Below are 23,418 nucleotides of genomic sequence, written 5' to 3'. Positions count from 1 at the left end.
CTTAGGCGTGTTACGAATTTGTCAATCGAGTCGGATCCTTGTGTTTCATTATTGAAACGATACCTGGCAAATACAGGATTAAGCGTTGGTTGTACGTGTTCTTTGAATTTTTCATACTGGATGTTTAATTTCTTTTTGTCGTCTGCTGATAAGTTCCAAGCTTGTTGGATGTCTCTCCCTTTCTCATCTACCCATATTAGGAGATACGCAATTTTTTCTTCTTCTTCTTTTCCTTTCAACGGTCCGTTGAAAATTAATTCTACATGCCTGTGGAATCTTTCCCATGTTTCAGGCAGATTCGAACTATCCCAGTCCATTCTGGGCGGTGTAATTCCAGACATGTCCATGTCTATTAAATATCCACTTTAAATACACGTTGTTAAATAATACAGTAGTTATTAAATCCACAAAATTTCTGACACCATGTTGTATCGTTGTAACTATATAATAAAGTCAAGTATAATAACAAAGTCCGATATACATATATATACAGTTTATTTACAAGACTAGTAATATAAAGATATGATCAAGCGATCTTACTACAAGTGTAGCTGGTCAACGACTGACGGATAATTCCAGCCAGGTTACATGTATAGACTAGCTATAGTCTGTTTCAAGATAACAGTATGGTAAACATACTACACTGACTGTAGGTCAAGGTTGATTTTTGATGATCCTCTTTTGCATATATAAATGGTGACACTGCAATATTCCACAGTTGGTTAACCAGTAGCTGCATATTTGGAGTAACATTTTGATTTTCGAAAACCTCAAATAATACGGGTAAAAAATTATGAACAGTTTTCCACATCAAAGGTTCTTCCCTGATGTTAATCCCTGAAACAATAGCTTTTACCAGGGATTCTACTGGGTTACATGGGCGAACAAAAGAACATACATTACTGGAGATGGAAAGGCAATGCTGTACAAAACTATACGATACAATGGTAGCAGTGTTGGGTTACCATCAATCTCGTTGATAATATCAAACAGTGGCTCAGAAACTTTCTTCACTGACGACAGAAGCTTATTTTTATCGGATTCACTCAGAGGTGATACGCCACGAGCTGAATCTGCTGTGAAACCCTTCAGGAGATGTCTTGTGGTAGCATCTTCAAAAAATGTTTGCTCATAGTAGCTGAAATGAAGAAGGCATATCACCATATTATCATATTACCACCACACAGTAAACCTTTTGACATAATAAGTAGCCCTGAATTCGCAGTTGCTAATGAAGCGTACAAGGCAGCACAGTCAGAAATTAAAAGATCTGGAAAAGGGTCTGTCGACCATTATCCTAAAATTGAAGACAGTGATCTCGTGAAATTGTATCACAGTGTCTTCTCCAAATACTCAGACAGGATTACTGAATCGGGTTCAAATGAACATCCGCCTCTACTTTTGCAGAAGACTAAATGAAAACATGTATTCAATGACCAAAGATACATTCAAAATAAAAACGTATCCCAACGGGAAAAAGTACATCTGCAAGGAAGTGGATGAATTAACAAAAAAATCATAAAGATGACAGTTAGCTCATCTCTGGCCATATGCCTGAAGACACTGACTGTTGTGATCTCTGCCCTGTTAGGTAGATACATTTATATGATAATATTCTGTTTAAGACCAAATTTGTAAATGTTAATGAATGACTGTTTACTTGCTACATCTTACATTGTCCCACTTAATGGTCTAAACCATGCAATTATCATTACTCCATTTAAAACTATAAAGTTATTTTGAATAATTAGTTCAATTACATAAAAAGTTCAATTAAACATTGTATATTAAAGCTGCACGCCTCCAGATGAGCCAAAAAAATCAATATTTAGAAAAATATGGTATACTAAAATTTCAAAAAAAGGTGAAAACATTCAAGATCCAAAGGATATTTACATGCTATAGGCTGTTTAAAACTGCTTTTGCAGTATTTTATCATATATTTGATTTCTACTGCGTTACTTTTGCAGTAAAGGTTGTTTTTGCACTTTTTGGTAGTTTCCTTGGATTGTAAGTGCCGATTGTAATATGTAAATTGCTTTACTTGTTCACCTCACAATATTTTACTTTTAAATACAATTCCAAAATTTTTATGAAAATTAACATGAATCTGGAGGCGTGCTGCTTTAATATTTAACTTAAAGAGTTTTTGGTTCCTGGTCCCCCTTCATGCAATGAGAAAAGATATCTAAAAATCATTTTCAAGGCATGAAGTATTATCTGCTTAAAGGGGCAACATTACTTTACAAACAAAATGCATCTAAGGAAACACATTTTTATTATATCTATATTCACAGGCACAAGTATCGGACCTGGGAAGTAAAAATATGAAGTTATTTTATCAATCTGTTCATATTTTTTCTTCCCAGGTTCGATAATCGTGCCTGTGTCTATATTAATTTTATCTAATAATCTGCAAGACAAATAAATAACTTTTTTTTCTAAATATACTTTATTTCAGCAGAGGTACAGTGTATAATTATATAATAATAATAAAATATTTCTTATTATTCATTTACCTTAACAACATGCAAAGCAAAGTCAATACGATATAGGCCTATATATTTTTGTAAAGTGGGCCGAGTTGACCCGTGCCGAGTTGACCCGTGCCGAGTTGGTATAGGGCCGAGTTGACTCTTTTCCTGACTAATCAGTGATGTAAAACTGTCGGTTATAAACCCTGAACTATAAATAGCATGCAGTGTTAACCTGCAGAGAGAATGTAAACAAAAACAGCTGATTTTACACAGGAGAGGTTTAATGGATGTTTTATATAACTCACAGATTAATTAAAGACATTATTATTTTTGAAGTCAGTTGTTTTTCTTTTTTTTCACTGGAATGCTGTATATCCTTATATCCGGAGTTCCTTGTAAGCATATAGCGAATTAGTTCCTTTTATTCTCTTATTCGATGCTCTCAAAGGAGCATAAATTATTTATTATCCTCCAACATACACCTTCATTCAAGCATGCAGCTTTAAAGAAAAACATAACATAAAACAAGGTTAGAGGGCATGCCGTTAAGCCGTCCCGTTTATTTGACAAAAGATTTACAGGAAACAAAAGAAACAACTCCATTGATCAATACTTGAAGAAAAACTGCAAGTGTACTTCTAAAATTTTCGTGCTCTGCTCTCCGATCCAACCAACCAAACCTAATGAAATTCGATTTCTAAGAAATACTATTTTTAATCAATCGCAGGTAGAATTAATCAAATATAAAATAATTGGAAAAAGCCAAAGTCAGAAATGCTGCGAGCGGGCTACCCAACCCTACTCCGTCTTGGGAGGGGGAGGTAGGAAGCTCCAAAGCTCTAGACAAGCGGCTGCTTCAATCACCTTTTTTTTAAAATTTTTACATCCATGTTCAAACGAAGACTGAGAATCTGAAATAGATAAAACAAGATATCAAAAATCTGTTTAAGGCAATGTTAAATACATAAATTTATTCATGATATTTCGTAATATATGAAAATTATATTTAAAGAAATTTCACAAATGGACGGCGTGAACGTAATGCCTCGAATGACTATATTTTATCAACTTACACGTAAAATCGTGCATAATTACCGCCAAAACTATAACCATTAAAAACACGAGGAATTACCATATGTGGAAAGACACGGTGTATGCACCGTAAATAAATAAATTTATGCTCTTATTCGATGCTCTCAAATGAGCATAAATTATTTATTATCCTCCAACATACACCTTCATTCAAGCATGCAGCTTTAAAGAAAAAACATAACATAAAACAAGGTTAGAGGGGCATGCCGTTAAGCCGTCGAAAAATAAAGAAGGGGAAATCAAAAAATAATCATTGATATTTTAAAATGCTAAAATAAAATCCTGTAAACAAGATTAAAGTTAAGTATTTAATTATTGAAGATATAATTTAAAAACGACCAAGGGCAATTCAATTCTTTAATGCGAAAGAGCATAATATAGTAATTTTCAAAAGCATTTTTAAATTTCCTAATTTTGTGTAACTGATATTTTTTCCCGAAAATTTTTGGGCAACTTAACCTTTTTGTTTTATCATTTTGAAACCTTTCCTTTTTGGGCTTTTTAAATTAATCTTTTGAAAGCCAGTTACCGGGCCCGGTTAGCACCCCCGCGTTTTAAAACTGTTTGTGCCGTAAAAATCAGGTTTCCAAACCAATTCTGACAGTACTTCCCGGAAAAATTCCCTAATCTTGTGTATAAAAAAACCCAAATTTTTTTTAAAACAATGTTTTTTTGCTTTTTGAAAAGAAATTTTTTCAAATAGAAAAAATCATCGCCTAGTTTAATTTCCCCTTTTTTAAAATAAAAGGCTTTAGCGTATTTAAGGACAGGTTTTTTTTCCTGTTTTTCGCTGAGGACTTCTTCCTTTTTTGTTCTTATCTTTTTACTGATCTTTCATAAATAAATGCGATGATCTTCTTAAATATTTACGTCAGAACATTTCAAATTTCTTAATTTCTGAAATGCGAAAGAAATCCGGCAAAACCTATACAACAAAAGTTAATGTTCCTTAATTTTGTACAAATCTACTACGTCAGGCGGAAAGAAATGTAAACATTTTTGTAATATCTTCAGATGTCAAAAGCTTTTTCTTATTATACTGGGTGAAACCGCACAACTTTTTTGCAGCAGTTAAAACTGAATTAACCGTTTTTGACTCGCATGGGGTTTTTTCCACTAAAATAATGCACCCACTCAATGCCATTAGAAACTACTGTTCAACAACATTACTAATTATAATGAAAATTCAAAGCGGGATATATTTTAGCTATTTTCATCTGGTTGCGCACCATGCAATCCATTTTCTGAAGTAAGACGAATATTGTTTCCTGGTTATTGGTCAGATTACTTTTGAAGCACGTTCTTCGGGTAATTTATCTGCTAGATCTTTTTAAATTTGGGATTTTGCTTCAGATAAATGTATGAAAATTTTTCCCAAATTCCAAAAAATTTAAAAATATCTAAAAAATGAAAAATAATAAAAAAATTAAAAGCATGCTGGAAAAATTGAGCTCCTTCCCTATTTTTTTATTTTTTTTTTTTTAAATTTTTTTTACCCCTTTTTTTTTTTGACTTTTCTACAATTTTTCATTTTTTAAATTTCTTTTTTATTTTTTTTCTTTCTTTCATTTCTTTCTTTTCTTTTTTCTATTCTTTTCTCGAAAAACCCTTTTAAATTGTCGTTATTCTTTCCAATTTTCCATTAAAATTTTTCATTCCATTTCTTTTTCTCCTTTATCTTTTCCATATAATTACTTTTATTTCTTGGGCATTTTTTTTGTATGTTATTATATTACTGTATATCAATGTATGTTCGTTGCTAAAACAATCACGTTTTCTCTTTTCATTTCAACAGGTCAATTGAATTTTCAAGTGAATTAACAATACGCATGTCAAAAAGACAAATACTTCTGTTCATTTAACAAAAACGAGAAAAACCACGTGGCTGTCCTGTTTATTAAAAATTCAAGTTACTAAAAATACGAAACAATAGGGGCCCATTAATGGCCCTAGACGCCTCCCTGACCCGTCAAACTCATCCAAAACTTTCCTAGACAAGCATTCTGACCAATTTTCATAAAGGTGCGGTCAAAAATTGACCACTACAATCTTAACGGATTAACCATATTTTGAGCGTGTGCCTACTTTTTTACCCAGGTGACCCATATTAAAATTGCCCTAAAAATTAAAAAAACAAACTTTAGCCCAAATTTTCCCGGGTTTATGGGTTTTAAAACAGTAAACTGGGAGTTTAAAAAATTTTTTCTTTTTTTACCCTCCGGTGACCTTTTTCCCACTGAAAATTTCAAACTCATCGGGGGAATTCCTAGCAACCCCTTTTGCCCAAAGTTTTTTGTTTGAGTCGAAATAATGTGCACCACAGTAGAATGTTAACAAGGTTTTTCCGCACATATTTGGGCGGTGTGAACCTATAGTAGGGTTTTTACATCCAGATGACCCTGTTCGAACTTGGGAATTAGAAATCATTTCAAAAACAAACTTTCAGACCAATTTTACGGGGATATTTGGATCCAAAACAAGAAGGCCACTAGAGTGTTAACAAGATTTTTCTTCTTTTTAGCTCCAGTGACTAGTTTTTCATCCGAGATGACCAAAAAGTTCGAAACTCATCCAAGCTTATTCACATAGGACAAACATCCTGACCAAGTTTGATGATGATTGAGGCAAAATTGTGACCTCTGAGACTGTTAAACAAGTTTTTCTATTTTTAGCTCTTGTGACCTAGTTTTTCATCCGAGATGACCCATGTTCGAAACTCATCCGAGCTATCAACGTAGATAAGCATCCTGACCAAGTTTTGATGATGAATTGAGGCAAAAATGTGACTGATGAGTGTTTAACAAGGTTTTCTATTTTTAGCTCCGGTGACCTAGTTTTTTCATTTGAGATGACCCGATGTTCGAAACTCATGCAAGCTATCACCTAGACAAGCATCCTGACCAATTTGAATTGATGATTGAGGGCCAAAAAATGTGACTGCTAGAGTGTTAACAAAGTTTTTCTATTTTTACTCCGGTGACCTACTTTTTTCATCCCGCGAGTGACCCATGTTCGAACTCATCCGAGCTATCACCTAGACAAGCATTTCCTGACCAAGTTTTGATGATGATTTGAGGCAAAAAATGTGACCTCTAGAGTGTTTACAAGGTTTTTCTATTTTTAGGCTCCGGTGACTAGTTTTTCATCCAGGATTACCCATGTTTCGAACTCATCCAAGCTATCACCCTAGACCAACATATTGACCAAGTTTGATGATGATTAATGCAAAAATGTGGCCGCTTAGAGTGTTAACAAGCGTTTTTTTTTCTATTTTTAGCTCCAGTGACCCTACTTTTTCACATGCGAGATGACCCATGTTCGAACTCATCCGAGCATTCACCTAGACAAGCTTCCTGACAAAGTTTGATGATATTGGTGCAAAAATGTGGACCGCTAAGGATTGTTAACAATTGTTTTTATTTTTAGCTCTTGTGACCTATTTTTCATCCGAGATGACCATATTCGAACTCATCCCGAGTTATCAACTAGATAAGCATCCTGACCAAGTTTTGATGCATGATTAGGCAAAAAATGTGACCGCTGAGTGTTAACAAGGGTTTTTCTATTTTTAGCTCCGGTGACCTAAGTTTTTCATTCCGAGATGACCCATGTTTCGAACTCATCCGAGCTATCACCTAGACAAGCATCCTGACCAAGTTTGATGATGATTGAGGCAAAAATGTGATCGCTAGAGTGTTAACAATGTTTTTCTATTTTTAGTTCCGGTGACCTACTTTTTCATCCGAGATGACCCATGTTCGAACTCATCCGAGCTATCACCTAGACAAACATCCTGACCAAGTTTGATGATGATGAGGCAAAAATGTGACCTCTAGAGTGTTAACAAGGTTTTTCTATTTTTAGCTCTTGTGACCTAGTTTTTCATCCGAATGACCCATGTTTGAACTCTATCCGAGCTATCAACTAGATAAGCATCATGACCAAGTTTTAATGATGATTGAGGCAAAAATGCGACCGCTAGAGTGTTAACAACAAAATGTGAAACGGACGACGCGACGGACGACGGACGACGGACGACGGACAAATCATGCGATCCTAAAAGCTCACCCTGAGCATGCTCAGGTGAGCTAATAAAAAACCCGAGAAAGGCGGAGCAAACTATTTATAAAAAACAAATTCAATTTTATTTTGATCGGGCATCAAATTTAATTAGGCTAAAAACAGACCCGTTGAAACGGCCAGATTTCAAACAAAGATTTTTTATTATTGCCGGGTATTAATGATTTCTGAATTGTTAAACTCTAAAGCATCTGAAACAAAATCTCTCCAAGTGCAAATTTCCGTCTGCAAAAACAAGAGGCCAGAAAGCAGCCGAAGGCCATTTCGGCACAGTCAAAGTACCTGAAAATCTGACAGTCAATTAAATGCAAAATACATTTGCATGCTAAAACACACGGGTGGAACTAACCAATTATTTTCTCCTAGCCAATTTTGAGACAACGCGTCAATAGCCTCGCTTTCTGGATTCCAAAACTTGAATTGAAACAAATTTTTTTTCTGTTATCGACATTAGCAAAACGGTCAATAGTAAATGGCCCCCATAACGAATTTATAAATGAAAAAAATCATCGGACACGCACCAATCGTCTTCATCAATTAGACGAGAAAAGAAAGCGGCAAATTTCATTTTTTTGAGCGAGGTACCCAAAGTATGGAAAAATCTATACTTTTCTCTTTGCCAAAATGAAAAAATGATAAACTAAGGAATGCAAGTCGGGTTTTGAACTTCCGGCGTTGACGATAAACTTCACAATTTTTGTTATCTGTGAACCACTGTACGCGCTTATCACTCAGGAAATTTGACAAGCCCTTATACCCTATTCTATTACATTTTAATTCTCTCAAGTAGAACTTTGTGTTTTTTCGGAATCTGACCATGTTTTATGTGCAATACTTTCCAGCAATATGCGGTGAAAAAAGCCGCACATGCAACGTCCACTGGCATCCGAATACACAGAAATAGGACCCCTTGTATCGTACTAACAGAAACAGCTGCTTTATGTTAATATCATCAATATTGTCAGATGAAAAACATAACTCTGCCCATTCTGGACTTTCTGGTTCGATATTTCGGAAAGAATCCCAGTTAGATGCTGCTCATTAACCTTTGCATATAAAGACCTAGTCATTAAGCGACCAAGCTGTCCATGACAAATGCATAGAAGCTATCATACCCGTTATTTTGCTAGATGTCGCGCAGTAGACTTAGCTTCAGAAATTTTGAGCTCTTCAAATTATCACTCTTTTCTTGTTTTATTTCAAAAATTACCTGCTTTAAGGTCAAAATAATGACCTAACCAGGTCATCGTCTGAGACGGAACCCATACCGACTTTTCATTGTTAGTTAAAAAAACCGGAAGCGTCAAGAGAAGTCCTTACCAAATCGGAATCAGCATAAGTCTGATGAAAGGATGAATTAACCGACCAACCGTCGTCTAAATATACAATTATTTTTATGCCTTGAATACGCCAGTATTTTACAAGCTCTCTCCAAACTTTAGTAAAAATAAAACCCGATGAACTCAACGCAAACGGAAGAACGGTAAACACATAATATTTTATATTATTGCCTTGATTAAGCGAAAAACCCAAGAATGTTTGATGTTCTGGAGCGATATCTATGTGATGATAACCCGATGTAAGATCAAATTTAAACATGTGAGTACCCTTTTTGACGTATTCTAAAGCTAATTTTACATCCTCAAAGCGCATTTTTTCTTTCCAAATGTACTGATTAATATGCCTTAAATCTAAAATTAATCTTTTCTTGCCAGAACGATTCACAGAAACTGTGAGAGGATTTACTACTAAGGGCTTCAAAGGCACCTCTAAAACTCTCCCAGATATCAACAGTTCCGAAACGGCGTCTAAAACAAAGGGCATGTTTTCTAAGGCCGACTGATTATTTTTCAAGCATACTGAAACTAGGGTGTGAATAAAAGGAATAAAGTAACCATCTCTGATAACGCTTTTTATATAAGTGCTTCCGCCTATGTTATCGCAAAAATTTATTTTTTGCTTTAATCTGCCTTTTACTGAAATTTTTGGAGAAAACTGTCTTTCTTTTAACTCAAAAAATACCTTTTGTTCGCTTTAAGAATGAAAAAATAAATTATACTCAACTTTCAAGTCTATCATTTGATCCTTGGAAACGTCGACTTCACTGTTTCTTAGGTTCCGACTCTGAGTAGACTGCACCTCCGTTGGACTTCCCGGTTAAAGATGTTTTGAGGACAGGTAGATCGGTAGTGCCCGAACTTGCCACAGGCAAAACATTGGTCTGTTGGTCTTGGACCGTAGAAAAGGTTGCTGGCGCCACTGGTTGTTGTATGTGAAGGGACGATAATTGCTAAATCCCTGGATTATGAGATGCCATAGCAAATCTGTCGCCGACAGACCTAGAAAAATTGTTAACGTTATAAGGAGAATAACGTTGAGCAGAGTTGAAACTTGGTAAATGACTTTCTCCTTTCATCCCGTTCTTTTTAAAATCGCCAAAGCCGACTTCTTTGCGTTTTTGATTTTTCTGCTATCCTCGTCGTCGCTTGCCAAATCGTCTTGTTCGTATTCTTTGACAACGAGCCAGCCTGCCGGAGATTTGTCCGCTAATTTGATCAGTTTGACACGGTGATTAATTTTCTTCTGAACTTTCGCACAAATGTCACTTATTTCACAGTTCTCTAAAGGATTTGTAAGACATTCCAAGTTCTGGACAAGAGAAAAGCAACTCACAGTTATAGTCAAGTTGATCTTGTAGAGCTTTTGACTTGAGAGTCGTAGATTTCACGGTTGGCGGAATAGGAGCATTGACAAAATCTCTCTTTATTTCGGAAAATTTCTCATCAAAGTACGCCTTTAGTTCGTCAAAATCCCTGGACATGATTTCGAGCGCAGAAAAACAAAATTTCACAAATGGACGGCGTGAACGTAATGCCTCGAATGACTATATTTTATCAACTTACACGTAAAATCGTGCGTAATTATCGCCAAAACTATAACCATTAAAAACACGAGGAATTACCATACATGGAAAGACACGGTGTATGCACCGTAAATAAATACATGTATCAGAAGTTTTTATAGCGAACAGTTTTACATATAACGAACTAATTGTTTACCATCGTCCTCCATTTAGAAGAGCATTTGATTCAGATAAATAACTCTTGGTTTCGTCATTGTTGTCTCCCTTATATTGATTCAAAAAAAGGAATAATTGCAATGTTGTTTTTTTTATATAATTTTTATTTATAAAAATATATCTATAAGATATATGATATGTACCATATATGAATTTGTTTTAAAAATGAACGATACAGCTCTCATAAAAATTTCATTTTGTTTTAAAAAGAAGTCGTTTTTTAAAGTTTAAAAATGTTTAAAAAACTCTTCAATTAAAATTTCCCAATATCAATAAATTTTTTTTGTGCATTAGCCCGAAGAAAATGAAAAATCTTGTGCAAAAAAATAAAAACTTCATTTTTGCCCCAAAACCCGGGCCCCAGAAAAAAAAAAATTTAAAATTCGTTTCGAAAGATTAAAATTTAAATCTCATTTTTGTTCCAAAAATAAAACCCCGCTACTTTCGGCCAAGTTTTAATTGGGGCCGTTTAAAACGAAAGTTTAGAAAAACCCCCCGTTTTTTTTAGGATACCCGATTTTTTGGAAAATTTCTTAAAAAGTGAAAATTTTCCCTGAAATTTTTTATAGTTTGGGGAAATAAAAAAAATTTCCCTTATAAGCGAAAAATTCCTTAAAACCCGTGCCGTGTAACCGTAATTTTTACATTAAATAAAGAACGGCAAAATTCGGGCCAAAAAATTTTGTTTCTTATAACCGGAAGTTCGCTATGTGGTGGTCACTGACCTAACCGAAATATAGTGGTGTTTGACCTTGGTGAGATGGGACGTCCCAGTATTCCCTCAGTCCACATCCTGGTTTCCTGTTGAATGGACAAGTAATAAACTGCTCAGATTAATCTGATAACATCCGTGTGTCAAAGTATCCAAAGAACTTGAACATCTATGTAAGTTTGTTATACCATTATAGATTTACTATAATGGTGGCAGCGGTGATTAAATTCTAGCTGCGGCCTGTATTTTTAAGACGCTACCAGTCTAAGGACCCACTTAGGATTTTGTACCATTGTGGTTTCTAATTAGGATATTTGATACCGGTATCATATTTATTTTCTTCTATTGTTGTTCCAAAACCTAGCAATTTTTGAAACAAAATTGCAGAGGAATTTTTAAGAGTGATATTTTCATAATATTGCTTATTTTCAGGCAGAAAGAGGTGTGTATTTTTTTATATTGCATAATTCAAAGAGCGATATTCTTTTTTATTGCTTATTATAGTTACTGTAAGGCACAATATTGTAGTATTGTGCGGGTGTGTGGAATAAAACAAGCAATTATCATAGTATTGCAAGCAATCCATAAGTCCCCTACCGGTTAGAACCTTATCAACATTCTGAAGGGCCATTCACTAATGTTTCAATGTTTCTCTATTTTAAGTAAGTTTGTTGGAAAAGTTCTTTAAAAGTGATCACAGGAAACAGTTTTTATGAACAGACAGACAGACGGACTGAAGGACACTCTAAAGTTAATATTTGAAACATCCCTGTTACCAAAATATAACATTTTAAAAGCAAAATTCTTAAACAGGAGATAACTCTTGAATTAAAGATGCAATTTCATTAAAAATTTCAGCTCTTTTTGACTAATCACAAATATTGTTATTATTTGCCATGTTTTAAGCCTATTTGTTGCCAAGGCAACTGATATTTTTTTCAAAAATAGAAAGAACAGATAAGACATGCATAATCTCAAGACTGCCATCTACCCATATGTCAAGTTTCATAAAAATATTTCCAGTACTTTTTGAGTTATCACTGGATTCAGTTTATGTGTAAAAATTTGCCATATTTTCAGTCTATGTGTTGCCATAGCAACCAGAATTTTCAACATAGGAAGAAAAGAAAAAGACGTGCATAATTTCAAGACTTCCATCTACCCATATGTCAAGTTTCATAAAAAATATTTCCAGTACTTTTTGCTTTATCACTGGATCCAGTTTATGTGTAAAATTTGCCATATTTTCAGCCTATTTGTTGCCATAGCAACCAGAATTTTCAACATAGGAAGAAAAGAAAAAGACGTGCATAATCTCCATACTGCCATCTATCCATATACCAAGTTTCATAAAAATATTTTCAGTACTTTTCAAGTTATCGCGGGATCCAGTTTTGTGGACGGACGGACGGACTGACGGACGGACAGACGGAAGGACAGACGGACGGACGGACAGACGGACGGAGGGTAAACCTAAAGTCCCCTCCGATAAACCGGTAGAGGACTAATAAATTTTATTTCGGAAATTGGTTTACAGTAACGGTAAGTGGTACTTTGCATGACCTATTATTGCCTGATATTTTTAATTATTTGTAATAAAAAAATTGTAATAAGTAATTATAAATATGGCCAATGGCGATGGAATAGGGGCGGAACACAAAAACCCCCCCACAAATAAAAAAATTGATTGCGTTAAGTTTTTCTTTTGAGACGATTGGTTAAATTCGGGGGGTTTTAAAGGGTTGTGCTTTTTTCCTATCCATAAGGGGGGTCGGTATACACGCCCATTTTCTATATGTTGGAAAAAAATTCGGGAGGTTAAATGTAGATTTTTCCCAATGAGCTTTGGGAAAATCCCCTAGGGAAAGAGGGGCTTTGAGCTCAAAAGAAACTTCACAGGGAAAGGGTCTTAAGTCATTTTTGGTCCTTGGGGCAGTCTTTTCGACTTTTTGAACCGCCCGGGCGTAAAACCCGAGTGGCCCAAGGGGCCGGGGGTGAAAAGCATTCAGTTTTTGGCGAAAAGAAAGGGTGACCTGTATGAGTGGGGATAAAGGGGATAAGGGGCATATTTTTACCACACCTAGGGTTCCCCAAGCTATTCCTGCTGATTTTGGGTCTGAGCGGTCTCTATGGAAAGAACAGGGGACCACCTCATTGGGGGATAATGAGTTTGAGCCATTATCTAATGGGGGATGGAAACCAGTTTATCCAGCCAGGTTAAGACTAGCGTTAGATAAAATGCCCACACATTTAACATTTGAAGGCAATGGCAGCTGGGAAGCTTTCATTTTTAAGTTTTCCAGGTATGCTGAGATGTGCCAGTGGTCAAATGAGGATAAACTTTTTGCGTTGTGCTGGACGTTAGAGGGCAAAGCTTTAGATTATTATGTAATTTTACATAAAAGTGGTGAAGTGCAATCGTATGCTTCTTTATACGATAAACTGGAGGCTCGGTTTGGTGACCAAATCTCACCAGAGGCAGCTCAAGGGCAATTTTATCAAGCTTTTCAAAACCCGGGCGAATCTCTTGATGATTTTGCAGACAGGTTATGTGCCTTAGCCGATAAAGTCTTTCAGGGGGTGTGTGCCCAATTTATAACAAGTCAGGTTATAAGTAGGTTTTGCCATGGTTTATTAGACCAACAAGCTGGGTCCCATGTTAACATGCATGATCCATCCACGGTCGAACAAGCCAAATTAGTGGTCCGTAAGTACCAACAGAGCCATGATGCCATTTTTGGTAGGTGCAAACGCAGTGAAAGGTGTGAAGGAAAGAGGGTTCCTTCAGTCAGTACTGACAGTTATGAAGTTCATTCTGATGAAGATAACTCTTCTGTGACTTGGGAAACTGTGACGGAGGCTATTGAGGAACTTGAAGATAAGTTTGAGAAGGCTTTCACAGTTGACTAAGCTAAGGTCAAAGGGTAGCCCTAAAAGTTTATAAAATGCTTTTAGGTGTTTTAAGACTACAAGGTTGGGTCGATATCATTTTTATTCTAACGTGTGGTTCTTCTAATCCCAAAGGGGGGAAGGAAATTGGATAGAATAAAATGTAGGATATCGATCTGAGGGAAAATCAGGTTGTAATCATGGTGTTTGGATCCAGGGTGCCATGTAGGAAATCAACTTGAGGGAAATTCCTTGTACATGTAGTTGGAATAAGTCTAATGTAATAAAAGCCTGCCTCTTACCAGTTAGTACTGGTGGGGTAAGGGTAGCAGCAGGAAAAGCTCAGCCTCTTACCAGTTAGTGATGTTGGGGGTGACGGTAGCTGCAGATAGGAACCGCCATTGGGATAATTATATTTATCTGGTGGTTAATCAGAGAAGAACTACTAAATTTGGTCGCAGCAAAAATTCCTTTCTTTACTACCATCTACACATTAAGGTTGTTCATCCCTGGAAGTTTAAGCAAAATCTGTTATCCGGTTTAAGAGGAGTTGCGTTCACAAAATTTCTACATAGTATATAGTGAAAAAATCAACAAAGGGCCATAATTCTGTTAAATTTGGTCGCAGCAAAAGTTCCTTCCTTTACTACCATCTACACATTAAGGTTATTCATCCCTGGAAGTTTAAGCAAAATCTGCCATCCGGTTTAAGAGGAGTTGCGTTCACAAGATTTCGGGACGTACGGACAGACAGACGGACACTCGGACGGACAAGTGCAACGCTATATGCTCCCACTCTGTGGGGGCATAAAAATTTAATAAGTAACTTTGCATACTTCCATGTATTAAGATATCCTGAAAGTTTTGCCACAATCCAAAATTACAAATACAAATTAATAAAGCCAAAATTTGAATTTTTAAATTTTTCAAACTTAAAAATGGCTGAAATTTATATTTAATGAGAAATATTCCACCACAATTGATTTTTAACACAAAAAAAACTTGAATAATATTCAGATTTTTCAAAAATAAACCAAGATGTACAATATATTTCGGGAAAACCTTTATATGAAAAAAATAATGGATCAAACAGTAGCTTTAGATAAGCCTAACAAATAATGTCCCTTATAAGTTACATACATTTTCTTTCTTTGAGGAAAATTTTAGTAAAACCTAACAGTAGGTAGGAAAATTATGATAGTTTAGGAACTTCAATTTAATCACAGTGATTGTCTGATATTGGGTGATATAAAATCTTTGCAGGTAATATATCAACATATATCACTCCAAAACCAAAATAACACATACTATTTTGTTCCAGTTCATGTATATAAGACTTTCTATAAATAATTAAGCAGCTTAATATTTTATAGCAATAGAAAGGGATCATGTTTTACACATTAAATAATAAATTTTCAAAACTGTTTCCTTTATTCTTGGTAAAGCGTTAAACTGGGTGAACTATTGAAACAACATTTAAAAAATAGCCGAGCTAATTTTTTACAAGAAAAAATTCAAATCCGCTTATATTTCAAAAATATGAATATAAAGAACTTTCAATTATATAAGAATCTAAAAAAAAACAACAAAAAACACACAAACAAGAGGGCCATGATGGCCCTGAGTCGCTCACCAGAAACAACTGTTTTTCAGTGTTATTTTTCAAAGAACTTGTTGAAAGACCAGTCCACCTCAACTTTTACTTGCCCTTCTAATTATTGAAATATTTTGCCCTAATATTTTGGAGGCTTTGTTAGAAATATCTATGTTGCAAGTGTGTTCCCATGAGACTATGTAGAATAAAATTATTCAGAATAAACAGGTCTAGGATTTCATGATGTTTACGGACAGTCTGTAAATTTTTGGACGAGCCATAATTTTACAGATTTTTGTATCTGTAAATTTACAGACATTAAGTAAGAAAATAGTAGAAGCTGCATTAAAATTCAAAACCACAGGTTAAAATTAATAAGGTTACATACTATATGATTAAATGTAACAGTATGGTGAGATTCAAAACAATATGATGACTTTCAATTTTCACTTTTATTAAATATTTCAAAATCATCATACAAAGATGAAACTCACCACATTACCTTTGTAAATATAAACAATCAATAAAAAAACTAGAGTCAGTGTACCCGGTTCCGCACAGGACCCTGTCCCGCACACTTTCCCATTTTTCATTTTTTCTTGAAAATTCAAATGAATTTATTCAGTTTTCATTTGTGTTTCACTGAATTGGCATGTTTTCAACAGGATATGACATAATCTGGGATCTTGCCCCCCTCCCCCTAGCCTCTCCCTGGAGAGTGCAGACAAAAATGTAAATACATGTACGTGGCTGTGTAGGTCACACATAAAAACATCTTATTCAGCAATTAAACCATGCTAATTTCTATTTTAATGTTAATATTATTATAAAAAGAAATGTATGTTTTTGTTATGGCAAATTTGCTGTTAGTTATGAAATATGCACATGAATTAACTTCTCCCAACTACCAAACGTCAAGTCATTTTACCTTGATTCTTTTGTTTAAAATAAAACCAAACTCTTAATCGAACAAATCATAACTAAATAGATGAAAAAACTTTCAATCATATTTTTTTTTGTCTATGCTTGCTACCTACATGTTGTAAAAAAGTATGTTTCCATTGCTGTTACATGTTTCCTGTGTGCTACTCTTCTTGGAAATAAATGTTTGTAATGTTAGAAAGAATGTGCATTAAATTTATTTGAAGTCCTGAAAATTAGCAAAAAAAAAATACCTTATCTGGACTTAGAGATGTTAAATAATTTATAAAACATGTTTAAGATGTAAAATAACCAGCTGTCAGTATAAAAATGGCCTTGTGTGCGGAACCGAGTCCACTATTTATTATATTTGGCCCATTCCTGTTGCTTAAAATCAAGTGCGCCTAGAACTAAGAAGTATGACCTACTTAAGATAGAAACGTTTTGGTCATCATTTTTTATGGGCATTAATGGGATGTAATTTTCAAAATAATATCAATTATAAGAAGAATTTTTAACTATAAGATAATTTTCTTATTTTTCCTTAAAGTGTACGACACCAGGTACACTGAATCTAGTCAGAAGCTGCGGATTTTAGTGTAAAATTAAAAACAGCAAATTTCACATTGAATATAGATTTGTAAATTTATGGATTGAAAAATCTTTAAATTTCTAGACTATCCCTGGGATATAAGATAATGTCCCAGACTATCCATAAATTTACGGACAGTTCATAAATATCATGAAATACTAGACCTGATAAATGACCACTACAGCAGGGTTAATTTTGATGGAACATTTTTTCTTTATAACTTTTGTAAATGAATACACAAAATGTCACATGCAAAATATGTAAGGTGTTTACAGTTTGGGACAACAAACTTTTTATTTGAGGGCAAATATGTGCCCAATCGGTAAAATTATGGAGCTTTGGAAGCGTCTGTCAAGCGTAACACACTAGTTCCGATTTTCCGTCAACTCTCGTAACCAGTACCATACGGTACTAAAAAACTCAAAAGTTTGTGCATCCCGATGTGAATGATTTGTCTTTATTTTCAGTTATACAAACTGTGCAAGTCATTCAAATAACCATTCTATAATTTGAAGAAATGCCATGGTCTGGGGTATCTTAGCTTTAGCAGTCCCTAAAAGGGGCCAATCAAATAAATATGAGCAATTTTTATAAGAGATTACTATAAGAATGCTAATAACAAAGTTTGGTGATCATCCATCAATAAGTTCTGTAGAAAAAGCTGTCTAAAGGTTTATATCATTTTTAGCTCCCTTGACCCCTAAAAGGGGCCTATCAAATTAATATGAGCAAATTTGATAAAAGACTACCTAAGAATGCTACAGACAAAGTTTGGTGATCATCCATCAATTGGTTCTGTAGAAGAAGATGTCTAAATGATTTTCTATTTTTAGGTCTAGAGACCCCTAAAAGGGGCCAATCAAATTAATATGAGCAAATTTGATAAAAGACTACCCAAGAATGCTACAGACAAAGTTTGGTGATCATCCATCAATTAGTTCTCTAGATATAGATGTTTAAAGTAATTTCTATTTTTAGCTTTAGCAGCCCCTAAAAGGGGCCAATCAAATTAATATGAGCAAACTTGATAAAAGACTACCCAAGAATGCTACAGACAAAGTTTGGTGATCATCCATCAATTAGTTCTGTAGAAGAAGATGTTTAAAGGTTTTTCTATTTTTAGCTCTGTTGACCCCTAAAAGGGGCCAATTGAAATGGCATGAGCAAATTCAAGTGTGACTGTCACAAGGATGCTACAGACCAAATTTGAAGTAAATCTGTCTAGCAGTTTCAGAGAAGAAGACGATTGTTGACGCATGACGACGGACAACGGACACCGGAGTATATCCCCCTTTGATACTAATAGCTCACCCTGAGCCTTCGGCTCTGGTGAGCTAATAAAAAAGTTAAAAGAATTTAACAATTCAGCATAGAAATATTGGCTCTTTTTGCTAACCGGTAAATCTACTTAATTGTAGTAGCAGGTACTTGTGATGTTATTATGCAACTTGCCTATAATTGGCGCTTGGTAAAAGTTTAATAGTTGTCGTCTTACACTATATTCAGATTCCGATTAATCAAACCAATCCATTAATTGAATTAAATATTCAATCCCCGGCAATTGTAGAAGTCCAGGTAGGACTGTATATGAGGATGCACATGTTACACGGCTGAAGGTTAAAAGATAATTTGCTTCTCAAACAAGGACATATCACATACCTAACAGATGATAAATCTTTAATAGTTTCTTCATGTTTGTCTCCCAGCTCCACATCCTACGTTGAAATGAGAGGGATGTTCCATCACATATAACTGTTCCCGGACCATCATTACCACAGTCTGGACATGAAAAACCATCTGTGTAATCAATATCCAGCAGACTGAGGAAGGTGTGCCAAGCTTTGCGAAATTTCTGATATGAGAATTCCTCTTGAATGTTTCTATTGCCATAATCAAGGTGTACATCACAAAAAGTATGGTAAAATGTATACATGGGTCTCCTGAAACAAGATACATTTTCCATGAATTTGTTCTTGCTTACCAGAAACAAATCTTTGATACTGATGATAAGTTTACATTAATTGGTCAAATGTCAAGAAAAGATTTTATATATTGAACTTTATTTAAATTATTGGTTAATAAATTATCATTATTTAAGTGGGTGGTTCAAGCTTTGCCCTTTTCAGAAAATGTAAATCACAAGTCCAAGCTGGGTCTGTTTGATGGTCAGTTGATTTGAGATCATTTGTTTTCTATTTTCTGTATCATAGGCTAATCCAAAAACAATTTTACAACCAAAAAAGTTTTTCAATATAAATTACATTGACATGAATGTAATCTAAATAAAGGTCTTCACAGGAGTTTGTTATGTTCAGAGTTTTAAGTAGACTGGAAAATTGAAACTAAAACTATTAACATGCAATTGTTTCTGTATTTCGATTAAAAGGTATCATGACCAATCTGACCCATTAACTGCTAAAGGTACCTCTTCATAGAGCCAATACATGCAACTTGCATGTTGAACAATGAAAACTGTTGGACAACATATTTGTGTCTGCACAGAGGGATAGGCCGACATTCTAGTGAATTCGATATAACTACTCTAGTTTGGTTTGGGTTAAATAAAAAGAAATCAAGTTCACAAATATTTTAAAGATACAGACATTTATTTATTACACATGGCACTGCACTTAGTCACTCACCTCCCATGAAGAAAGCTATGCATGTAGGACCTCAAAACATCATAACCAACAAGATATGTGCCAAGATTGAGCAGACATTTTGATTGTCCTTCAAATACTGCTGCAGCACCACAATCTTGGCAGGGTCTGTAGAACACTGGAAAACAAGAGATATTTGTAAGAAAAAGTGATTGACTATATGGTAAACATGGATGATTTAAGAATAAACTATGAAGAAAATTCTATTAAAAACAAGCAATTATCATAGAATTGCAAGCAATCCATAAGTACTCTTCCAGTTAAAACCCCAAGAACATTCTGAATGGCCACTGGCCATTCAATTTTGCCATTGAATAAATGAATGACATGAATGAACTTAAATCTCTTGAGTTCTTTGTTTGTCTGTATCATAGTAATGTGTTCAGTTTCCCTACTTAGAAGGAAATTTTGTATCTACAACAGATAATCAAAAGATCCAATTTTCTCAGGATGAATCTGTATTACTAATATTTTAAATTTTCTATATTTAAAGTAAATTTTTTTGGAATAGTTACAAGTTTAAAAGTGATCTCAGAAAACAGTTTTTAGGACGGAACAGACAGACTGACTAAAAAGTTTTTAGGACGGAACAGACAGACTGACTAAAAGACACTCTGAAGGTAAATCTTTTAACAACCAATATAAATTTTTTAAAAGCAAGATTCTTGAAGAGGAGATAACTCTTGAAATAAAGATGCTAAACTATGAACATTGTCATGCACTTTTTAAGCATTTTCAGAGAAAACCAAATTCAAGTACTTTCAAGCTCTATTTCCATTTTTTAAAGACAGTACAAACCCTCATTCAACGAATATACATAAAACTTAATCAGGAACTTTTTTTATTAAAACTAGAACTCCGCGAGTCGGATGTGTCGCCTTGTGAACAATATAGTTTAGGAGAAATGGCCAGGACAAAAATGAAATTTGAAAATCAACAAAGGGCAATAACTAAAAAAAAAAGAAATGCAGAGCAGCAGTTTCTGTGCACTGCACTTCTTATCAATAAGATCTATCATCCTATTAAGTTTCCAGTCTAAAGCTTTTATAATTTATGAGAAATGGCTTGGACAAAAATAAAGTATGAAAATTAACAAAGGGCATTAAAATTAACAAAGGGCAATAACTCAAAGAATAAGAAATGCAGAGTACCATTTCTTGTGCAATGCACTTCTTCTTAATGAGATCTATAACCCTATGAAGTTTCAAGTCCATAGCGTTTATACTTTAGGAGAAATGGCCTGGACAAAAATAAAGAATGAAAATTAACAAAGGGCAATAACTAAAAAAAAAGAAATGCAGAGTACCAGTTCTTGGGCACTGCACTTCTTCTTAATAAGATCTATCATCCTATGAAGTTTCATGTCCATAGCTTTTATACTTTAGGAGAAATGGCCTGGACAAAAATAAAGTATGAAAATAAACAAAGGGCAATAACTCAAAAAATAAGAAATGCAGAGTACCAGTTCTTGTGCAATGCACTTCTTCTTAATGAGATCTATCATCCTATGAAGTTTCAAGTCCATAGCTTTTATACTTTAGGAGAAATGGCCCGGACAAAAAAAAAGTATAAAAATTAACAAAGGGCAATAACTCAAAAAAATAAGAAATGCAGAGTACCAGTTCTTGTGCATTGCACTTCTTCTTAATGAGATCTATCATCTTATGAAGTGTCAAGTCCATAGCTTTTATACTTTAAGAGAAATGGCCTGGACAAAAAAAAAGTATGAAAATTAACAAAGGGCAATAACTCAATAAATAAGAGATGCAGAGTACCGGTTCTTGTGCACTGCACTTCGGGTCATTATAAGAAGCATGCATACCACGTTTGAAGTCAATCCGACCTATAATGACTGACTTATGCTCCGGACAAGCTTAAGGGGACACCGACGCCGACAACGACACCGACGACGACAACGCCGACAAAAGTAACCCCTATATGTCGCCTTTTTCAAGGCGACACATACAATGCGACACAAAAACAGTCATAATTCTGACATTATCCATGTCAGGGTCACAGAGTCAAGCCTTGGATACTGACCTTCTAATGAGACCTAAAACTTGCTGAATATATTTAAGTTATAAGCAAATAGCTTCAGTGGTTGCTGAAATATGAGTGTACAAGAAGTTGCATTAAAAACTTATTCCACAATGATTCTCTTTGGCCTACTGATTTATCATTCTTTAAACTTCATTGCTTCAATAAATCTTCTTTTGAATCACAATGGGTAAACATAAATTCAAAAATAGAAATGGGACTTATTACCTTTAGCATGTTTTAATGAAGTGTTTGTTACTATGACAACATTTTCATATGCAATCCAGTCCATCAAAACTGGACCCCCTTCCTCCAAATTTCCATTACAGTTGGGACAATGGTTCATATCTGGAAGTAAATTCTCCTGTAAAGTTGATTCAAGACCTTTCAAGCTTTCAGCAAGTATTTCTGATTGCCTGTATGGAATTTTTTTTTAAAGAAATGCTTGCTCTTTGGTTGCTGATTTCTCTTTTACATTGATCTGGTTCAGGTGAAAATAGATTTTCAATCAGCTCAAAGTATTGACTTTGAAAGCCTCTGTTTTTCACCTCTCTACAGAGTCTTGAATGCTCACATTCCTTCTTGCATATCTGACACTTCAATTTCTTATCCACCAGTCCAAAGCGGCTTGATCCTCCTCTCCGACAAACAAGTAATTTTGTATGAGGTACTTTAAAAAAACTCTTGAGAAGCCTGTAATGATAAAAAGACATAGGCATGAAGAAAGGCTGATCAACTTCTAAAATCCATAACCAACAACATACTAAGAACAATAAGAGCTGAATTTTATTTAACTTTTCTAGCCTTTCAATCACAGAAAAAGTAACAAGTAGCATAACAAGGCTATTGAAGAGGTGCTTTAATCTAATCATCACAACCTAATAAACAAAACAGAACAAATTTTGATTTCAGGCACGAAAAATCAACAAGAGCTGTCAGTAGGACAGCAACACTCGACTACTCTTAGTGCTTGATAGTAAAAGAGCCTTGATAATGTAAAATTTTCTGACTTAACAAAAGGGCATTTTTTTCTTTAAATCCATGTTACAGTTATAGGCCTTGGAGAGGGTCCTTAATATAATTATGCTCTCAAAGAAGAGTATAAAATTTCAAGTTGTTTCAAATCCAGATGTCAATAGAATATGAAAATATCTGAGGGGGTCATAATGCAAACCTAAATATAAATTTTGAATTGTGAAAAAGGAGCATAATTTTGTCAAAATGTTAAATACAGTTACCTCCTCCTGTCTACAGGTTGGGGTCATGATGGTGAACAAGTGTGCAA

The 23,418-nt window shown here is 34.6% G+C and overlaps 1 protein-coding gene across 1 annotated transcript; it reads right to left on the bottom strand.

Annotated features, from left to right (window-relative positions):
- Window positions 1-649: 649 nt before the first annotated feature.
- Window positions 650-22,875, bottom strand: LOC132755040 (uncharacterized). Its single transcript, XM_060745825.1, has 4 exons — window positions 22,362-22,875; window positions 20,079-20,214; window positions 19,096-19,376; window positions 650-1,138 (listed from the first exon to the last, which is right to left on the bottom strand). Exons 1-4 carry the CDS (start codon window positions 22,477-22,479, stop codon window positions 1,089-1,091), a joined length of 585 nt encoding a protein of 194 aa, XP_060601808.1. The 5' UTR covers window positions 22,480-22,875; the 3' UTR covers window positions 650-1,088.
- Between the last annotated feature and the right edge of the window lie 543 nt (window positions 22,876-23,418).

This window comes from Ruditapes philippinarum, unplaced genomic scaffold, assembly GCF_026571515.1.
Source record: "Ruditapes philippinarum isolate M1 unplaced genomic scaffold, ASM2657151v2 ctg4367_1_1_1_1, whole genome shotgun sequence".
NCBI lineage: Eukaryota > Metazoa > Mollusca > Bivalvia > Venerida > Veneridae > Ruditapes > Ruditapes philippinarum.
This window is presented reverse-complemented; position numbering and strand designations above follow the sequence as displayed.